Below are 22,921 nucleotides of genomic sequence, written 5' to 3'. Positions count from 1 at the left end.
TTTAGGATGGTTGTTACTACCTCTATCAACTAGAGGACCTTTAGACAAGAAAACTTGCAACAAGCCTTACGATAGATTGATCAAACAAGCACACAAAGAGTCTCAAGGTTGGGAAACTACAAAGAATTACCAAATCAGAAATATGACTTCGCGAGGCACAACCAGAAGAATCATCCATCTTTTCAAGTCAATTGAGTTGGAAGAACTAACGCTTCTTATGATCTATACAATTGAAAGAAATTGTTGCCTTTTTAGGTCGGCATCCTCAAGCTACGAGAAAAGAAAAGGAAATACCCATATTGAACACATTGAACTACCCAAAATGTCAGGTAAGTCTTAACAAGTTTATATCTTGTGTTACCATAAGCTACCAATTTTGGTCTTCCTATTTCATTCCATTTGTAATTTGTGTTCCCTTATAAAAAAAATAAAGAAAATTGAATGTCCTTTTTTTTAAAATCAAGGATTTTGGTTTCACCATCAATTTTAGGACGTTGATTGTTAATAAAAAAATATCGACCGCTAAATCATTGATGTGACACCATTATAATATATTTTTAATTATTAATTTGATTTGTAGAGCATTTAATTTAATAAGAATTTAATTAAAAATTATTAATCATTAAAAAACCTCTTTAAGTCACCTATTAAATTTGATTAAAAAATTCAATGCCTGAAAATTGATAATAGAACCAAAACAGTTGATTTTGAAAAATATGAAGACCAATTGTCTCTATTTTTTTATTGGGTCAAAATTGCAGGTTAAATAAATTAAGGGAATTAAAATTATATTTTAACCTTATCTGTATTAAATTATTTTTAATTTCTTACTATACATTTTACAATCATTTTTCTCATTAATGATAAGCATATAAAATATTTTTAAAAATTAAGTAGAGATAGGAATACAATTAAATAATAATAATAATAATAATAATAATAATAATAATAATAATAATAATAATAATAATAATAATAAAATTAATGTTATCATGAAACTTTTGATGATTTTTTTTTTACAAATTTGAAATGATAAAAAGGGAATACAATGAAGGTATCTTACCAATTTGTGGCTGCTAGTTTGAAGACACACACACAATAGTGGTATATTTAGTTTAACTTAAATGTAGGAAATAATTAGTTAATTTTTTATTTTTCTTAAAATAAAATAAAAATTAATTATTTTTAAAGTAAATTGAATCAAATACACATAAAAAAGAAATAATAACAATAAAAGAGAAATCCATCTTAATTTTGAGGTTATGGAATGGAGAAAATTAGTCTAGAGCATTTAAATGAAAGAAAATAATAATGAAGAAACCAACTTAGTTGATTTAGTAGGGTGTGTAAATTATTGTAAATTTATTATATATGTCTTTGATTTTTATAAATAAAAAATAATAAAAAGTTGAAAAAAACACACTTGGTTGTCACGTGACTATTCCATTAGGCCAGGGGGCGTTGTATATGCATGGAAGGACATCAGTATTCAAATATGGCGCCATGCCATGCGGCCATGGTAACTAGCGACACACCTTGTGAACATGGCATGTGAGTGACACATGCTAAATTTGCCTTTTGTTCTTTAAAGAGGCAAGTCATGGTACAATTATGAACGTGCAACACACTTGTAACGTAATGATAAATAAATAAATACAGGAGAAACTTTTCTTTTCTTTCCTTTTGACATATTAAAATTATGAAAAACTATAGGTGAGAATGGCAAAAGATATTAACCAGATTTAATAAGTGTTACTGGGTCGTTCTACTTTTTTTATATATTATATTATTAGTGTAAAATATTTATTAATTGTATTCATGATTAATTTTTATTAAAATAATCTAATTGATATCTTGTAGTCGATTTTTCAACCTCAATCATATTTTTTTTATTTATTTATAAAACTCAAATATGAGACTTAATTATTTAAAGAGTTTGAGTTCCACGTAAATCAACCACGATTTGATTACATTTACTTTATCGGAGTATTCTCACCATTGGCTGAAATTAGTTGTTAATCATCATAATTCATTTTCGTCACAAACTTTCGTATTAAACAGTATTGTTATTAAATTATATTTTCTATTTTTATTTTAAAATATATGTTCTTTTTAAAAAATGAATGAGATAATTTTTTAAAAATTTAAATAAAGCTCTTAAACAGAGTGAATACTTATGAATATATATTTATTAGTATTCTTTTATAACTTACATTATTACCAAGAACGGCTTTTAAATATACGTATCATTTATAATTAAATAATTTCTAATATAGATGCGGTGAAAAGGCGCAAATGTTGACAAAGGAATACGAATATGTGATAGTCACTGAAAATGGATCTTTCATTAATTTGCAGGTGGACTTGTCTACGTCATTATTAATTTTCTAAAGGGAGTTGTTATTGATTCTTTCTCATTGTTATTGGTCCTTAACAGGGACTAATTCTTTTATATTCCCAAAATATCTTTTTCACATAATAGAATTATGATTTGTTGTGTATAAATATCATTATGCATTTGTTCAAAAAACTGTTGTGAATTTTGTCAAAAATATATAAGAATTATGATTCTGTATAATGGAATTGTGTTATTATTATGAAAATCAAAGGTTTAAAAATTACATAACAAACTTTTGATCTCATTATATATTTTACCAAAATATACTCATTATATATTTTACCAAAATATACAATGGAATTCTGATTTCGTGTGTTCATTCTTTTTTTTTTACAATAAAGTCATAACTCCGTTGTAGTCTATCTACGATAGAATCACAATTGTGTTAAACACATATATGAAGGAAAAAAATTATCACTCAACTCAAAAGAATTGTTGGGTGAGGAGAAGGAAAGAGAAGCAAAGGAGAAAGGAGGACTTTAGGTGACCGGAATGAAAGGAGAAGGGAAGGGAAAGGCCGAAAGAGGGAAGAGGGAAGGCACATATAGGGGGAGAGAAGGAGAAGGGGCCAAAGAAGGTGGCGGGCACTAGGAAGGAGAAGAGGGAGGGGTGGAAAAATTTGAAGTTGGAAATAGAAGGGTATTTTCACACTAAGGTATGGACCAATGGGAATATTTTCAGTTATAAATAGTAGGAGGAGTTTTACATTTCTGCAGCGTTATTTTTTTTTTCACAAAATTTCCGTCACTTAGTGTAAGTTTCTTCCATTAAGGTCAATTTTGAAGCGTATTTGGTCTCTGGTGGTGTACGTGCGTTGTTCAGAAGTATACGATAAATTTTGGTTGAATTTGTCATCGAAGAAGAAGAGTCACGCGAAAAAAAAATTTACGAACCTACTGATCAGCAATCTGTATGGTTCTTACGGATTGCTAATTCGTATTAACCATACGATTTGCTGATTTGTAGGTTCGTAAAAAAAAATTAAAATTGTATAATTTTATCAATTTTAAAAATAATTTTTTTGTAATAACTTTTTTTTGTAATAATTTTAGCAATTGTGTGAATTTTTTTAATAATTTTAGCAATTATAAAAATATTGATTTTGTGATATTATTGTGGTATAAAAAATTATTGATTTTGTGATATTATTTTATAATGGTATAAACAGATGTATTTAGTAATTAGATTGTTAAAAAAATTATAATATATATAAACTTTTTAAAAATTACTAAAACTAACATTAGATTGCTTAAATTTTAATTTAGTGATTAATTAAAAATAATTTAATTCATAAATATGAGCAAATTAATTACTAAAAGATATTGTTTGTGGCTCAATGTTACTTCAACATTGTAAAAAATTTATGATCAACACATAGTAAAACAACTATTATATAAGAAACTCGTAACTAACAAGGGGATAATATTAGACAAATTGTTTGTAGCAAAAGCACAGCTAGGGAATTCCTAATAATTAAAAGGAATAATGTTCCAAGTCCTAATAATGTTCAAAGTCATAATAATGTTCCAAGTCATAATAATGTTCCAAGTCCTAATAATGTTGAATTTAATTCATAAACATGGTCAAAATAAAACATGGTTAATGGTTGGATCAAGGAATTCAAAGACAATTTTCATGTCAGCTTTGAAGGACAGGGTTTCACAAAAATATTTTCATCCAGCTCCAATTTTAACTGTCTTTATCCAGGGATTGAACACAAGCCGGCATTCTGTAACATCCTCCAAATACAAATGAGTCTAGCCTTTGTCTTTAAGAAAATAATACATGATGCTTGGAACTTTCTAATATTAAGAATAATGTTATGTCAACAATTTATGAAATTTAAAACTTGAAAGATAAAGAATTGCTGGCAACTAAATTGGAAAGTTGCTTACTAGGCTGCTGCAGGTAACTCTGTGCGGAGTGAGATACACCTTGAAAGTGACAGAATTTGGCACTTGATGGTATAATGAGTGTCATCTTGTGAATGATTTTGGAAGGCTATTGCTCTTGAATATGGTGAGAAAGAATACACTCTTACCATAATGAGTTAACGACACTTGATGATCTCCGGTCAGGTGATAAAAATCTCTCAGTGTTGTCCACCCTGCTACAATGACTGGTTTGTCCAAATTTTGGTTGTAGACAACGGTATGGAAATTTCCATCCTTGTCAATGAAATGCCATAAACGGTCAAGTATGTCTTTCCACCTCACAACAAATAACCTACTAACTTTACTGTAAATCTACATTTGATATAACAAAATAAGGTTGGTTAGTTACACAAAATAACAAAATAATGATATGTTAATTAAATCAAAATGAAGATGGTCTGGTCCTTGGCGTTAACGGTGTTTAAAATAATATTTGGTGGAACCGCGACCTTCAGAGCATGATCTTGGTCATTTCGTAGCATTGTCAGTGCTCTTCATTTGTTAATTCTGACATAATTCACATTCAAGCATGATATAACAAAATTGGCATTCAATTAGCAGTCATGATGAACGGCAATTCATTCTTAGCAATTGGCAAAATTATTAATCTATTAACTCGACATATATTCGAAAGAAAAATTATTTCAAATAAAACTGTTAAGTAGCACAAACATAAGATGAAGCATACATATAGATGTTGTTCCAAAGCATATAGTTACTTCAAACTAACACAAGTACATTCATCAAAAAGTTTTAAGCATTGGGAGAACATGACAAAAATTAGTCATCAGAATTACGTAATTATTTTCACCATTAATGTCAAAGTAAGTGAATGAAAAATAAGCTCCTTTACACAGTGTATAAAGCTCTACTTAAAACCACTAAGAATTGAGTTTCAAGCCTTCATGACAAAAATTTTAAGATATGTGACTAACATAAAAGATCGAACAATCCAGAACAAGTGGCATATTCTTAATGAGACGATGAGCCAAGCAATACCATATTACTATTTGTTAGGGTATTTGATGAGGTCAAACATAACGTCCTACTACCAAAGCTAAATAACTACAAACATGTCACATGTGTAAATAAACGTATCATATATATATTTGTGTGAATGGTACAAATATTTTGACACAAATTTCACCCTCTGATGTAAACATGGAGACAACAATATGAAAGGTAAACATTCTTACTAGGTAGAGTCGCAAGAACCATTTTCAATTCCTCGTTGAGGGTGCTTAACCATGATGGCGGTGGAGCAGAGCCTGAATGTCCTGCTCCTTGCTTCATCAATTCAAAAATATATTTTAAATTTTTGTTTCAATCTTTTAAAAAACTTTACCACTAAAAAATTTTATAAAAAATAACAATTTTTTTTTACGAAACATCACAACAATAAAAAAAATTTAAAAAATAATTCCAACTTTATTATTTTCAATTAAAAAAACTATAAAAAAAAAACCATACGATCATTGATCCGTATGGTTCATACGGATTGACAATCCATATGAACCCTACAGATTAGTGATACGTATGGTAGGACACTGAAAAATAACACCACAAAAAAATTATAAAAAAAAAAATTACGAAACATCACAACAATAAAAAAAAAATTAAAAATAATTTCGACTCTATTATTTTCAATTAAAAAAACTATAAAAAAAACCCATATCTACACGAAAAAATAACACCACAAAAAATTATAAAAAATAACAAAAAAACTTTTACGAAACATCACAACAATAAAAAATTTAGAAAATAATTTTGACTTAATTATTTTTAATTAAAAAAACATACGGATCACTATCTGTATGGTTCATAAGGATTGGCAATCCATATGAACGATACAGATCAATGATCCGGATGGTATCTACACTAAAAAAATAACACCACAAAAAAATTATAAAAAATAACAAAAAAAAAATTTTACGAAACATCACAGCATTAAAAAATTTTAAAAATAATTTCAACTATATTATTTTCAATTTAAAAAACTAAAAAAAGTCATACGAATTGACAATTCGTATGAATCATACGGATCTAAAAAATAACACCAAAAAAAATTATAAAAAATAACAATTTTTTTTCGAAACACAACAACAATAAAAAACTTAAAAAATATTAAAAAAATCATATGGATTGTCAATCCATATAAATCATACGGATTGACGATCCGTATCAACCATATGAATCATCAATCTGTATGGTCCGTACGGATCAGCAATCCGTATGGCCCATACGGATCAACAATTTGTCTGGCCCATACGGATTATTGATCCGTATGGGTTTTTCCCAGAAAAATTGCGCTTTTTGGAAGTTCAGCACAACGAAGCAACCAAAACAATGAATCAAGCAAACACATTAAACTCCTACTTTGATTCAACACAACCAAGCAACACATTGATTCATTCAATCAACCAAAACAATGAATCAAGCAGAGTGCATGACAAGAACAAGCAGAAAACGAATGATATACAAGATGAAGAAGAAGAAGATGAACCAGGAAGAAGAAGAACCAGAGGAACCAGCAACGACCGTCAGAAGAAGCATGTGCACCAAGCGGAGGAAGAAGAACTAGAAACGGCACGGGAGAGAGAGGCAGAACGAAGAAGAAGCAGAGGAGGAAGAAGAAGCGACGAAGAAGAAACAGGAATGGTGCGGGAGAGAGAGAGGCACTGACTCGTATGGACGAGTCACTATTACTATTTATATTAAATAGGTGAAGGGCATTTGAGCCCTTTCACCTAAGTTGCTAGTGCCAAGCAACCCCCTCCTCTTCTATTAAAGAAATATTATATAGGGAATTGCTATATACACTTCCCCTTTTACTAGTACACTACCCTTTTGATTTTATTTTCCAAAGATATCCTTGAAACACTCCTATTCACTCTCGAGAAGTCTCTCCCACGGCCATCTCCAATTCCACTACTATCGAAGAAGACTAGGCCTTCTCTACAGATGTCATCATCACAAGGCCAGTCTCCAATCTCCACTACTATCAAAGAAGACTAGGCCTTCTCTACAGATGTCATCATCACAAGGCCAAGTGCTTAAGTTGTTTTTTTGACTTCATATACCAAGGATATCATTGCGCTTATAAATCATGGGTGCAATTATTAACATTAGGACTAAAAAAAATCAGTTTCAATAAATAATCATAACAAACAATAACTATCTATATGATAACCAATTATATAAAAGTAGATATAAAATCATAACCAGCTTTATAAAAAATGATTGTTTCAAATAACTTATTTTTATTTAATAAATAGTTATAATTATAAAATTATAACAAATTTCATAAAATAAGTTATTTCAAATAACTTATTATTTATTTATTCATAATCGATTATATAACTAGTTAGATTCATACACGATTATATAAACGATTTTAAAAAGTAATAACCAGTTACACAAAATTAGTTATGATTATAGTTATCATAATCACTTGTAATCTAGTTATTTATTAGTTATGCCTATTTAAATAATCAAACCATGAGCACTCCTAATTAACATTGACAAAATTAAATGATTTGAGGGATCAATCTTGGAAAGGAGAGGGACTCTTTTCCTATGCACCTCCACTGTGCTTAGGAATCAAAATCAAAATTTCAAACAGGTGAACTAAGCTGCAAATTTGATATATTAAAAAGATAAACACTGAATATCACTTGATGATGACAATGTCTTTACCGCGGAAGCGATCTGTGGCGATGTCGTAGGCAATCACGACCTAATCTTTAGGTTAAAAGGGAGTGCAAAATAATTACTATAGAAGTTCACAAACATCATATACGACAGATCATAATTGGATGTCCATGTAAAGTGCATGTCTTGATCATTTCATAATGTTACACGTTTTATTGTCCGAGTACAGCTTGAATTCAATACTACTTCAGCAAGCAAATAACATTACTAGAAATCCCACATTGCTGGAAACTCATTTGAAGATATTCTCAGACTCAGACATCACTCGAATTTTATAATATCCCTATGCACGAAGGGAATCAGTGCACATCAAAATATTAATCGATAAGCACATAGAAATACAACCTTTTTTTTTGTCTATAGGTTGGGGGGTTGGTTGAGAAGGGACATACACTATTGCTACAAAATAAATAATTAAAAGCGTACTCCATGTTACACAGCACTATTTATTTATTTTTTTTAAAAAACCATCATTTTTATATAATTATGAGTTCATCTAATCCTGGCACAACTTCCCAATTATGCTATATATGGTACATATGAGCATCAATTTCCCCAGTAAAACTGGAGTCCCTGATATCATATAGAGGATAGATTACATTTTTCTTAAATTGTCTAACCTTGCCTGTAAATCACTATCTATCCCGCCATCATCATTCCCAGTCGTTTCAACTTGAGGTACCTTTGTCTTTGAAGCCGGGGCAGCAACAGCTGATGATGGTGCATTTACAAGCTGTACATCAAACAAAAAACTCATTAGGCTTTGTTATAGTGACTCAGCCATTTACTTTTTCAGATGAAGAGAGATATTGAATGGGAAACCATAAACATACCTCTTGGTTGATGTCAATTCCAATCTCATCAAGGACTTGGTTAACTAGATCTTCAGTTTCCTCTTCATCTTCTTCTCCTTCCAAAGCATCATCTATTGCATCTCCCATCATCTCAGATGTCAATTCCATCTTCTCATTCTGTCTCTCAAATTCTTGCATGATTTTCTGCAAAGATGGCAAGTTCATTTGCCTATTCATTTGCCCCATGGCCTTTGTCACGCCTTTCATAGCCTCACCCATTGCTTGTGTAGATTTCAAAGTCTGAACAATTGTATCACAAAAGCAACTACCTTTTATTATTTGAATATCACAAGACACATCTGTTTTGATAAAAGTTTCGAGACTGTTGGCCAGTTAGTTATATACCAATAAAAACAAAATGCCATGAATCTTAGGGAAGAACCATTATCCTACATTAACCATATATGCTAGAATAAATTACAAAGAAATAGATACAGTCACCACAATAGCATACCTGAATTCTGAGTGATACACCTTGGAGCTGAGATTTTAGCTTATAAAACTTCTCAACCTGATGCCTTGTTCTAACAAGATCTTTTGCCATAACTCTAACAGCTCCCTGGACAACATTACATGAAATACAAAATTGGCATTGGTGAAAGTGAAACATTTATTGCCCACCTTAAAGTTTAAATCAAAAGTTAACCATAAACAACAGATAAACACATATATAAGGCATTACATACAAATATAGATTTGGAGTAAAATTCTAAATCTGTTGGTAAAAACATTGAAACCATACTAGATTCATCATATGAGCAAGTCAGTTCCACTATCTTGCAAGAACCACATTAGTTAACATTTCACAATTTAATGTAATGCTACTTTTTAGCTTAAATTGAGGTAAACAAGAGACAACAGAGGAATAAAAAAGGAATAGAGGAGAGTTCCTCAAGCAAATTACAATGATCTCCATCATGTTATTTTAAAAGGGATACAAATACTGAATCCTAACTAACCTGAAACCACTAGATCCGAACAATAATCATGAACAATGCCAGTCTGGCAATCAGTTAATCATCAATTGACTGTTACATCTGTAACTACTGCAACTACCTAGCAGAACAAATAAGTTATGCTAATAGCTAACAGTGCATGTTTCTACTCTAACAGCATCCACTCAAACTCAAGTGGGCTCAACAATTAAAAATTGGTAAACCACTTTGAGTTTTCTTCTTACATCACAAAATCTGGTGTCGCCTAAGGTAACAGCAATCTGATCATCAGCAGGTATATGACAAACACTGAGACTTTTAACCCTTTCTATTACAAAGCAGAGGTCCAATTTCATGAGTACGCACGACAGTTGATTAATGGATTATAAGCCAGTGACACAGTGCTTGGGTAGTTAGGTTATCACAGTAGACAACAGGGGTTAAAATAGGAACTTGCAATTCTTATAGAAGAGACTAAATCAATAGGACCTCAGTTGTAGTGTTAGCAAACCTCTCAAGTAGGGCCTGTTTTATGCCATATAATGCTTAGTGAAGTTTGCATAGAAGAGCTTTGTCAACTGCTTCAAACTCTGAAGGCTGGACCATATAAAGCATTTATAATATCCATAGTTGCTGACTTGCTGTATTGGCCATTTATTTGTTAAAGCAAAAGTATGACTCGGATAGTGACTGGCTTGACTTCCAGAGAAAAGGTATTTTTAGAGTAAAAAAACATGTTGATGAAATCTCTTTGCAACAAGCTGAGCCTTGTATTTATTGATTGAACCATCTGGATTTTCTTTCACCTGAAAAACCTCTTTACATCCTCTTGCTTGTATGTGAGAAGGAAGGGAGGATACTAATTGGCAAAAAGAGCTGAATATTCAGCTTTCTTAACTGAAGAGGGCTCCCGTGTGACAGGGGAGTAGATAGAAGCTGAGGTTCGTAGAGCTAGACTTGGATCTAGTCTGCATTTGATTAGTGGAGAGGAGGACCAGTACATATGTTGAGGACATCCTGAGAATCAGAAGAGGCAGTGGAAGAAGAGGGAGGCAGAACAATGTGAGAGAAGGAGAAGAAGAAATGGAAAAAAGGATGAGATGAGAAAGTGGAAGAAGATGGTTGGGGATAAGTCAGGGATAGGGAAACCAATGATTCATTGAGTAAAACATTCTTGGAAATGTATAACCTCCCATCAGAAGAAAGGAACTTGTAGCCTTGTTGACTTGTTGAGTAGCCAAGAAATATACACTCGGTGGAATGGTAGCACAGGTTGTGCTAATTCTAAGGTCTACGAAAGGATTGCAGGCACACTCACACTCGATCATATTAAGAGAGGAATAGGCAGGATTTGACCTGAAGAGTTTGGTGAAAGGAATTTCACCATTGATTGAAATTGAAGGCAAGAAAATTAATGACGTAGACGAAAACTCCTGTCAGTGCCACCTCCACCATACCATCAAGAATGATTCTATTGAGGGCAAAATGAAGAGTTCCGAGGTTTAGAGCCAGGAGGTGGTGGATGTGGTGATGAACCAGTGTTCCAATGAGTAGCTAACATAGAGTGTTTCTACCAATACTTATCAATACAACCAAAGATGATGTAGTAAAGAAAATGGGAATCCCATTTATTTATCTTATGGAATGTTTAAATAATTGAAAAAATTAAACAGCACAATTTTGTTTAATTTTGCCGAGACTGAGATACACGTCAACTATATTCACCAATATAGTATACATGATACAACAACATAAATCCCATATTTTCCCTAAATTATGTAATATTGCAAATGACATGATAGACTAATAATATCAGAAATGAGAATGGAATTTAAGTGGAAAACACATTCAAGAACCTAAATTCAATGAAAGAGGGATTCCAATGCTGCAGGAAGGCAAAATTTTCAAAAACAAAAACAAAACTTCTGATCCATTTCACTAAATAAGTAATTCAAGATTCTCTCATTAGTTCTAGAACAGTAATTAGCAGACGCATTAGGAAAACAGATATCATATTGAGTCTGCAATAGCATTAGGAAAGCAGTTCCCTGTTACAAGCACAGCAACAACAAAAGTCTCATCCCCAAATCAATGTGAATATATATCTTGGTTATTACAAGTGATAACAGTAAGTAAAACAATTTCCCCCAAACCACAAGTATCAATAACAAACAACACACAGAGCAAAGAACAAGGAAATTGTAAGAACAAGAAAAACAATATCATCTCAGCATCCAACATGTTCAGGCCATCTCCCTTCTTTTAAAAACAAGCATCAAATTCCAATCCAAATCCTCTACCAGCCAGCAGAGGTTGGTTGTTATAACTTTGAATCAAAAAACAGCTAAACCAACATATTCACAACAAGACATGTTCACCATACATACCATTAAAAACTAAGCCAAAGGCAAATAATACAATTAAGACAGTCACTATACCATCTGGCCCTGTTTGGCACTTTTCTTTATCTCCGCAATCAATTTCTTTTCTTGTGTTTGCAATCCTTGCCGCTCACGCTCAATTTCTCTGATTGATTTGTCCAGCATCCTCTTATTTTCCCGCAGAAGCTCTGAAAGTCACAAACTTCATGGTCATGTACTAAGAAATCAATACGCAGTAATTCGTAATTGCAATAACCCTCACCAAGACACCCCCATTTAACGAGCCAGCAAGTAGTTTATCAAAATTATGATTCTCATAGTTGCAAAGCATAATGGAAATTGAAAAGAAAAGGGATATAAAATATAAATCTTAAGGTAATTTCTAAATCTTATCAGAACAAGAAGACAAAAGCTAACAAGAACATAAAATAAAACAAATCATTAGTTAAATCTGCAAAACCCCAACCACAAGAAAGAAAAGCGAAGGGGACAATATAATTATCAAAATAATTTAATTTTTGCATAAACGCTCGAAGAGGTTTTGCGGTAGATCAGATTATGTCGAATTGTACATAAATTAAAGAAAATGTAAAAAAAAAAAAAAAATTGATGACGGGTGATAACTCTACAATCAAAATTGAGCAACCCCATTTTGAAAATTCACAGATTTTCTTTAAAAAAAATCGTTTTTTCTTTGGACGGAGGACGCGATGATGAACAAACCTGCGGGGGTTTTTCGCTTTCCAAAGATGAAACTCATGGCGGAGGTGGAAGGAACAACCTTGGTTGAGATCGAACAGAAAATCTTGTAGAAGACGAGAGAACAGCGCGTAATAGATTAGCCTCCGATCCCGTTATGATATGAGTTTGGGATTTTGGAGATGATGCTTTTGATCACAGGTTGAGGTTGTTTACGCGGTAAGCGTTGAAACGAGGAATCATCAACGAACCATTGTCACCGTCGTTTCCCACACGTGCCGCACTCGGGGTCGGACCCACCGTTGCGTAGTTACTCAGTTTCCTCGAAATAACCCAAGCCCTAATGAACTGAGTTAGGGTAGCTTGTTTTAGGAGAAAGATAGACAAACATCCAAGTAGTGCGATACCTCCCATTAGAACCCGCTTAGTTGGCTTTAAATTTATTATTATTATTTTATTATTTAAAATATTATTTAATAATAAAAAATGAAAACAAAAAATAAATTTGAAAATTAAAAAAGGAATGAAAAGAGGAAAAGAAAAGTTACTATTGTATGCAACGATTGAAGATGAAGGAATTGTTTCTTCTACACATTGCTTGCACCCATTGGACCACTCAAAGGAAGGGTTTAGTCACATTGCTTTGATGCAGGATCATAAAAATAGTTAATTAGCCTTAAGATAAGTGGCAAGTCCTGAGCCATTAGTTGTTAAATTGTAATTGAACTATATATATATATATATATATATATATATATATATATATATATATATATATATATATATATATATAGCAGCATTTGGGTATTCATTCAATTTTGTAAGAAATTATCTCTGTAATTTCCAATCCAATTAATAAAGATCTCTTGTTTGGTGTCCATTCTATTTTGTGGATTCCCTACTCTTTTCTTGGTTATTCTTCGTGGTCCTTTCTTCCTAAAACAACCGTAACAATTGGTATCAGAAGGTAACCTTCCAAGCTACGACTTCGCCATGGCTGATAATACCATAAATCAAATGTATATTTGTGAAATTGAAGAACGTCTCAATACGCAAATGGAAGAACAATTCATGGATATTGGAGCTTCGTTGCAGTGCACGATCGAGGATATATTTTGACGCCACAAAAATTCTTGCTCATCAGGTTCTGGCGCGTCTTCCCTGCCCTATTCGTGTAACACTAGGCTCGCACGTTTGGATTTTCCCCGATTCAATGGCGAGGGTGTCAAGAACCGAATCATCCAGTGTGACACTTTCTTTTCAGTTGATCAAACCCCCGAAGAGTACAAGGTGCACTTGGATGTGGTCCATTTTGAAGGCAAAGCTCTCCAATGGCACAGTGCGTATGTGAAGAATGTGGGACTCGATAAATTGCCCTTATGGAATGACTATACGAAAATCTTGATTGAAACATTTGGTGAAGTTTGTAAGAATCCAATGGCTGAACTGATGAGACTTCGACATAAAGGAACTGTTATTGATTATCACACTGAATTTGATGCAATTGTTTCAAGAATTGACTTATCTGAGGCCCATCAATTAAGTTGTTTTCTTGGTGGTTTGCAAATGGAGATTCAAATGATGGTTAGAATGTTCCAACCAACCTCTCTTATGAAAGCCTTTTCCCTAGCTAAGATGTATGAAAATGCCAATGCCACTAGCATGCAAGCCAAACCATTCTCTAAAACCCTCAAACCCAACCCTATAGTAAAGCCACCACTCTTACCAAACCCTCCCAAAACCTTAGAACCTATGAAACCTAAAACACAAACCACTAAATAGCTAACCCCTGCCTATAGGAGCAAAAAGAGGGCTAAGGGTCTTTGTTATTTCTGTGATGAACCCTTTACCCCTGCCCATAGCCAAACTCATAAGAAACTCCAAATTCACGTCAAGGAAATAAATGAGAATTCTGACTCTAAAGAAGACCTAGGACCTACTGAAAACCCTCCTGATGAAACCAATCTGGAACCCTTGATTTCAGTAAATGCCCTAACTGAAGTAGCCAAGTTTTGGACCATGAGAGTCACTGGTCAGGTAAGGAAGAAGCCCCTGCACATTCTCATTGACAGTGGGAGCACCCACAATTTCTTAGATGTTAATGTAGCCAAGAAGCTAGGGTGCAAAATTGAAGATATGGATCCTGTTAGTGTCACTGTGGCTGATGGGGCTAAAGTGCAAATTAATACTATGGTGAAAGGGTTCTCTTGGCTTATACAGAACACTACATTCAGTTCAAATATCCTGTTATTACCCTTAGGCTGCTATGATATGGTTCTTGGTATCGAATGGTTGATTACATTAGGGAATATCACATGGAACTTTGACAAGTTAACCATGGAGCTCACTGCTCAAGGAAGAAGACATGTCTTGAGAGGCAATTCTTCTACAAATATTAAGATAATTACGAAGCAACAGATACATAAGACACTAGCTGCAGGAGTTCACATTTCTATGTTGCAAGTATGAGTCTGAAGAAGGATTGTTGCTCCACTCCCTATCCACTCATGCTACATCTTCCTCAATTCCTGGCAGTATTGATAAGTTGCTACTTCAATATGAATATGTGTTTGCAGTACCCACTACTCTACCACCTAGAAGACCAAATCATGATCACACTATTCCCTTAGTGTAAGGAACTAACCCTGTGAATAAGAGACCATACAGGTATTCTAAAAAACAGAAGGACATAATAGATGAATTGGTACAAGATTACTTAAAGAGTGGTGTTATCCAGAATAGCAGTAGTCCTTACAGCAGTCCTGTAGTGTTGGTTGGTAAAAAGGATGGAAGTTGGAGGCTTTGCATTGATTACAGGGACCTCAACAAGAGTACAGTAAAAAATAGGTTCCCTATACCCTTGGTTGATGATCTATTGGATGAGCTACATGGCTCTACTGTATTTTCCAAAATTGACTTGAGGTCTGGCTATAATCAAGTTAGAATGGCGGAGGCAGATGTACATAAAACAACTTTCAAAACTCATTCAGGGCATTATGAATACTTGGTTATGCCTTTTGGCTTAACCAATGCCCCTGCCACATTTCAGGGCTTAATGAATTCGATGTTTCGAGAATTCTTGAAGAGGCTCCTGTTGGTCTTTTTTGACGACATTCTGATTTACAGTAAGAGCATGGAGGATCACTTGCATCATTTACAAACAGTCTTGTCTACCATGAGAGCAAATGCCTTGTTAGCCAAGAAATCTAAGTGCTACTTTAGGGTTACTCGAGTAGAATACATAGGACATTTTATCACTAGAGAGAGAGTCTCTACTGACCCTGTTAAGGTGGAAGCAGTGAGGAATTGGCCACTTCCTCAAACCCCTAAACAATTGAGAGGATTTTTGGGTTTGGCAGGCTATTATAGAAGGTTTGTGTGAAGATATAGCACTATAGCCAAACCACTAAATGACATGTTGAAAAAAGATAATTTTTCTTGGTCTGAGGAAGCTAAGCTTACAATTCAGTGTCTTAAGGATCTGTTAAGCCAGGCACCTGTATTGGCCTTACCTGATTTCACAAAGACTTTTATAGTAGAGGTTGATGCCTCAGGAGTAGGGGTAGGAGCTGTTCTCATGCAAGATCACCATCCCATAGCCTTTATAAGTAGAAGCTTGAATGTTCAGCAACAATCCCTGTCAACCTATGAGAAGGAGTTACTAGTTGTGGTGTTTGCTGTACAAAAGTGGAGGCATTAGTTATTACCTAAGTAGTTTGTAATCAAAACTGATCACAGAAGTCTCAAGTATATTCTTGACTAGAGACTTTCCACAGCTTTCCAACAAAAATGGTTGGTAAAACTTATGGAATTTGATTTCATTATTGAATATAAGTAAGGAAGTGAGAACCAAGCTGCTGATGCAGTTTCAAGAGTTGAATGTGTTACTATTTCCATTCACCAACCCGATTCAGATCTACTAGAGAGAATCAAAGCATCTTGGCAAGGTGATGATGCCTTACAAAAACTGATTGTTGAAGTTACGAAAGATCCTTCTTCAGATAAGGATTTCTCTTTGTCAGGTGGAGAATTAAGGAGGAAAGGGAAGTTGGTCATTGGTAAAAATCTTGAATTGAGAAAGGAAATACTTAATTGGTTGCACTCTTCATCCTGTGGTGGTCATTCAGGGAGAGATGCCACATATCAAAAAGTGACAGTGGTGTACTGGAAAGGATTGTCCATCAATGTACTACCTGCTAGCAATGTAAGTATGATAATTTTGCCTCTCCTGGGTTGCTACAACCACTCACAGTCCCAGATCTGATTTGGCAGCACATTACCATGGACTTCATAGAAGGTCTTCCCAATTCATTTGGAAAACAAGTAATCTTTGTTGTTGTTGACAGGCTGAGCAAGGCTGCTCATTTCATAGCATTACAACACCCATATACTGCTTCTGATGTGGCCCAAAATGCTTTATGGATAATGTCTTTAAGCTTCATGGTTTCCCAGCTTCAATAACAAGTGACGGGGACCCAATTTTTGTCAGTCAATTCTGGAAGGACTTCATGGCTTACCAAGGGATTCAAGTTCAGCTTTCTACTGCTTACCATCCTCAGAAAAATGGGTAGACAGAGGTAGTAAACAGGTGTATTGAGACATATTTGAAGTGTATGTGCTCAAATGATCCTAAACAATGGTCCAAATGGCTTCCCTTAGCTGAGTGGTGGTATAACTCTACATATCACAACACTATTAAGGCCAATCCCTATGAAATCATGTATGGACAAGCACCCCCAGCTTACTTACCCTATTTACTAGGAGAATCCAAGATTGAACTTGTTGATAGAAGTCTGCAGAAGAGGGAGGAACAACTTAAGATGGTTAAGTTTCACATGAAAAGGGCACAAGAAAGAATGAAGCAACTGGCTGACAAGAGGAGATCAGATAGGGCCTTTGGAATTGGAGATTTGTTGTTTGTGAAATTACACCCTTATAGACAAGTCTTTGTAGCATTTAAGAGCAGTGCCAAATTAGCTCTAAAATACTATGGACCTTATGCTATAATCGACAAGATTGGATCAGTCGCCTACAAGATCCAATTACTAGTTGGATCACTCATCCACGATGTGTTTCATGTATCCGAGTTGAAGAAGTTTGTAGGAGAAGCTAGCACATCAACTCACTGCCCAAGGAATGATGAAGAAACAAGAATCAAGGAGCCAGAGGTAATCATAGAAAGGATGACAGTCAAGAGAGGAAACAAGGTTGTTACTAAGGTACTTGTCAAATGGAAGCATCTTCTGCCAGAGGATACAACTTGGGAATTCTTCTTTGATTTGAAGAAGAAGTTTCCTAACTTTAATCCTTGAGGACAAGGATTAGCTTAAGGAGGGAGGATTGATGCAGGATCATAAAAATAGTTAGTTAGCCTTAGGACAAGTGGCAAGTCTTGAGCCATTAGTTGTTGAATTGTAACTGAACTGTATATATATATATATATTCATTCAATTTTGTAAGAAATTCTCTCTGTAATTTCCAATCCAATCAATAAAGATCCCTTGTTCGGTGTCCATTCTATTTCATGGATTCCCTACTCTTTTCTTGGTTATTCTTAGAGGTCCTTCCTTCCTAGAACAACCGTAACATGCTTCTCCTTCATACTTGTCAGACATGGTCTAATAGTCAATGTCGGAAGGAATTTGTGCCGTTGCGCTTTGTTTCTCCTTCTCATTCATCAAAGGTGGTTTAGCGGTCAACACCGAAGGTGTCTTTCTCATTTCATTCTTAAACAAACATCTCGCCGGAGATGCTTTCAACGTGTATTCTTATCTTTTTCTGAACCGATTGAATGATTCTTAGTCAAAGGTGAAAATTAAAAATTATTTTTTTACAACTTTCTCAAGAAAGTTGCTTGCTTTCTCTTTTTATATTTAATTGTTTCTCAATACCCTTTTCCTTTTTTCCCCTCAAAGAAAATCATTTTTTTGGTTTATGGCCAAAGATGGATCCATAAACTAAGATACAATTTGGGTTTTGTTTTGTTTTGCTTTGGTTTTCTTGTTTTTAATCTAATTTTAAGTTACTTTGATTCATTCCTCTATTTTGTGGTCTAGAGTTTGATTGTTTTCCATTTGAGTAAAGGGTTTTCATAAATTTTCAATTTTGAGTGGGGATCATATGAAATCTAGTACTGGGTAATTTGGATTTGTCTATGTAGTAAGGAATTTATGTTAACTTACAATGGCATGTATCATGATTTTTTAACTTTGTTTTGTGATAATTGGCTCCCTTAGATTATGTTATTGTTGTTGGGAATTGAAAAATGTGATTTTGAAGGAATTTTAATTCTAGTCTTGGTTTTAGTGTATTTGCTTGGATTGAACATCCCTCTCTCTATGGGATCTATTTCCTACATTTGATTTTCCTTGTAAGCACCATTGTTGATATTTTATGCATCGTTCCTTTTATATATTGTTCCATCAATTTTTCATTCCTTCTTTTAATTAGGAAATATACAAGTGTACAAATTTGCACCTTTTATTTTTTGTTTGAAGATATAAATGGGATATATGCAAGCCACTTAAAGAGCCTCATATCGAGATTGTGATGTGGTGATAATGTGAGGTTGAGTTCTTGTTCGCATTCCTACCGGTTTCTTTCTAACTTTCCTTGATTGCAATATTTTCCTTTGTTGATAAAATGAAATTGTAAACATTTTGTCAAAAACAAGTAATAAGTTGTGAAGTAACTATAAATAATTACTTATGCTTTACATATTTTTGAGAAAAATTATTAGAATGAAAAACAAGTTGTATTTTTTTATATTCACTTAAGCAAAATCTACTTCTTCTTCTTTTTTGCATTGACTTGAAATGAAGCTTCAACATAAAGAATTCTGGAAGGTTAACATTACAATCACAAATCAGAATGAACAATACACAATGTAACCTTGTTGTGCAACAACCCAAACTTTGATAATCTATGTTAGGTTCTTAGCTACAATTACATGCCATTAGATTGTTATCGATGAAGGTATCCACACAGTTTATAATATGCATAGAGAAAAGGTGCATACATGCTTGCCACATGAATTCTATCTTGCTATTTTGTTAGGAGGGTAAATTTTTATTGTCATATATGCATTCACTATTATAGGTTTTGCATTGTAAAATTAAGTATCTTGAATCATTACTTCTTTCTTCTACTCTTTTGGCATAGGCAATTAGTATCTTAGCATTGTGATGAGTTCAAACATAAAATTTAGTTAGCACTCACTACACTTATAAAATTTAATTTAACTAATAAGTTTGTGGCTTGTAAAGATACAAGAACAAATATAGGCATATAGGCCTACAAGCAATAAAGAGTTGAGCACACCAAAATTATAAGGTCTTATTTATCTACATGAACATGATCCTCAATTAATTTATGTGAATCTTAAATGTAATAACATAATGACTATCTTGGACAAGTGAAAATTGGTGACTTTTATTTTATTTCTTATTCCCTGTCAATTTAGAACACTTATGTGGTATCTATGTCTTTTTTAGTTACTAGAATGAAAATTGTAAGCTTCAATAGAAGCATAGAATTTCAGGTGTAAACAAGTCATTAGTATTTTTATGTGTTTTTATGATGTTATGCGATATTTTATGATTTATTTTCTGTAAGAAAACACTAAGAGTCTAAGACTAAAATGTGATGGATAAAAATGGTTAACCACATAATTATGATAAACTTAGTCACCTAATTCATAAAATGAATACAAATCATTTAGGACTAGTGTAATCTTAACTTTAATACAATAGCAATGGAACAACCAACAAATTAGCAAAATGAGGAGATTCATGTAGAAGACCAGATCGGCCTATCCTCGATCATGAGAATACTACAAGCTCAGTTTTCGAAAATGCATCATCATCACACCGAAGAAGTCATCGCCCTTCGACATGAAAATGCGCATTTGTGAGAATATAACAGGTCATGACAATCTGGGTTATATAATGACTTGTCTCGTCGTTACGATATCATCACTCTAAACTGCGTATATTTCAATTTTTAAATATGAAAACTCCATTAATTTGCTTATGAAAAATGAGAGTAAATTTTCCGTGATATGCATTCACCAAATAACGCACAATTACTTACATGAATATATATATATATATATATATATATATATATATATATATATATATATATATATATATATATATATATATATAAACTTAGTACACATCAATCACATAACGGAAAGTAAATTAGTTCATACATATGATTAAATCTGTGATTTACATTCTCAATTCAAAAAAAGAATTATAGAACCAGCTACAGAGGATTTGACTAACAAAACGCAACTCTCTCCCAAAATAATTTCAACGTCATCACATCGGCTTGGCGGCTCCACAAAAGAATCTCACTTCACGTACTCTACTGTTGTCCATCTGCTCCCACGAACGAAGGTTCGCGACCATCATAGGTACCAACCAAATGGCCATGATTAGTAAGAAAACATTAACAAATACCATAAGAGAAATTTTTATAAGAGAAATCATCACAAAAATCAAATGACAATGATTAGTAAGAAAACATTAACAAATACCATAATCATACACAAACATCCATTAGTCCAACATACACTCCTCATTTTGCTAAAATAAATACAAACCATTTAGGACAAATGTCAACATATGACTTGCTTAAATTTAAAACAATAGTAAGAGTTAACATGTATATTATATGTTTATCAAATTATTTATGATCACCATTTTTTTGCAGTTTTTAATGAAAGTTTAAATATAAAATGAAATTCAATCTAATGTAACCACTTAAATGACTAATGTAATCTTAACTTCACGTGACTTTTGAGTAATTATATTAGAAGGATTAGAGTTAACCACCTACTAGAAAGGGTTAATCATGTCTTACTATAGACTTATCCACCTTATTTATAGCACAAATACAAATTTTCGTCATATGATGTGTCCTAAATGTAAAACAATTATAAGAGACACCAAGTATATTATACACTTATCAAATCATTTAGAATGACCATTTTTTGTAGTTTTTAGTGAAAGTTTGGCTATAAAACAAAATTTAATCAAATGTGACCACTTGAGTTACTAAAGTAACATTAACTTTGCACATAACTAATTAGTGAAAGTTTAGATGAAAAACAAAACCAAATCAAATGTAACAACTTAAGTTAGTAAAGTAACCTTAACTTTCAGCATAAATAACTAGTGAATGTTTGGATGTAAAACAAAATTCAATCGAATGTAACCACTTAAGTTATTAAAGTAACCTTAATTTTTGGAATAACTAATAAGTGAAAGTTTGGATGTAAAAAAAATCCAATTGAATGTAACCACTTGAGTTACTAAAGTAACATTAACATTGGGCATAACTAATCACTAAAAGTTTTGATGTAAAACGAAATACAATCGAATCTAATCACTTGAATTAATAAATTAACCTTAACATTGGATATAATTAATCAGTGAAAGTTTGGATGTAAAATGAAATACAATCAAAATGTAACCACTTAAGTTACTAATTAAAATAACCTTAACTTTTGACATAACTAACCAGTGAAAATTTGGATATAAAATAAAATCCAATCAAATGTAACAACTTAAGTTACTAAAGTAACATTAATTCATTAATTTTTTACATAACTAACCAATGAAAGTTTGGATGTAAAACAAAATTTAATCGAATGTAACCATTTAAGTTATTAAAGTAACCTTAACTTTCAGATAACTAATAGTAAGAGTTAACATGTGCATTATACATTTACCAAATCATTTGGGATCATCATTTTTTGTAGTTTATAATGAAAGTTTCACTTTAAAATGAAATCCAATTGAACATAACCATTTAAATTACCAATGTAACCTTAACTTTGCGCATAACGAATCAATAAATATAACTTATGTTATTCCTTTAGTATAGGTAGAATTAATCCCTTAGATGGCATGAAAAAGGTTTATTTTGATGTTACTTTAATTTAGTCATTCTATACACAAGACTATCCTCAAAATAACATTTAATTAATCACAAATAT

The 22,921-nt window shown here is 32.8% G+C and overlaps 2 protein-coding genes across 2 annotated transcripts; one reads left to right on the top strand and one right to left on the bottom strand.

Moving 5' to 3' along the window:
* Positions 1–8,150: 8,150 nt before the first annotated feature.
* On the bottom strand, positions 8,151–13,321 carry LOC100791887 (vacuolar protein sorting-associated protein 2 homolog 1). Its single transcript, XM_003546427.5, has 5 exons — positions 12,937–13,321; positions 12,271–12,401; positions 9,352–9,456; positions 8,877–9,137; positions 8,151–8,776 (listed from the first exon to the last, which is right to left on the bottom strand). The coding sequence occupies exons 1-5, from the start codon at positions 12,971–12,973 to the stop codon at positions 8,639–8,641; spliced, it is 672 nt and encodes a 223-aa protein (XP_003546475.1). The 5' UTR covers positions 12,974–13,321; the 3' UTR covers positions 8,151–8,638.
* Positions 13,322–14,349: 1,028 nt separating this feature from the next.
* Positions 14,350–16,294, top strand: LOC102661221 (uncharacterized). The gene is made up of 3 exons (XM_006598339.1): positions 14,350–14,619; positions 14,695–15,375; positions 15,596–16,294. The coding sequence occupies exons 1-3, from the start codon at positions 14,350–14,352 to the stop codon at positions 16,292–16,294; spliced, it is 1,650 nt and encodes a 549-aa protein (XP_006598402.1).
* Positions 16,295–22,921: the final 6,627 nt, after the last annotated feature.

This window comes from Glycine max, chromosome 15 (genome assembly GCF_000004515.6).
Source record: "Glycine max cultivar Williams 82 chromosome 15, Glycine_max_v4.0, whole genome shotgun sequence".
NCBI classification, from domain to species: Eukaryota; Viridiplantae; Streptophyta; class Magnoliopsida; order Fabales; family Fabaceae; genus Glycine; species Glycine max.
This window is presented reverse-complemented; position numbering and strand designations above follow the sequence as displayed.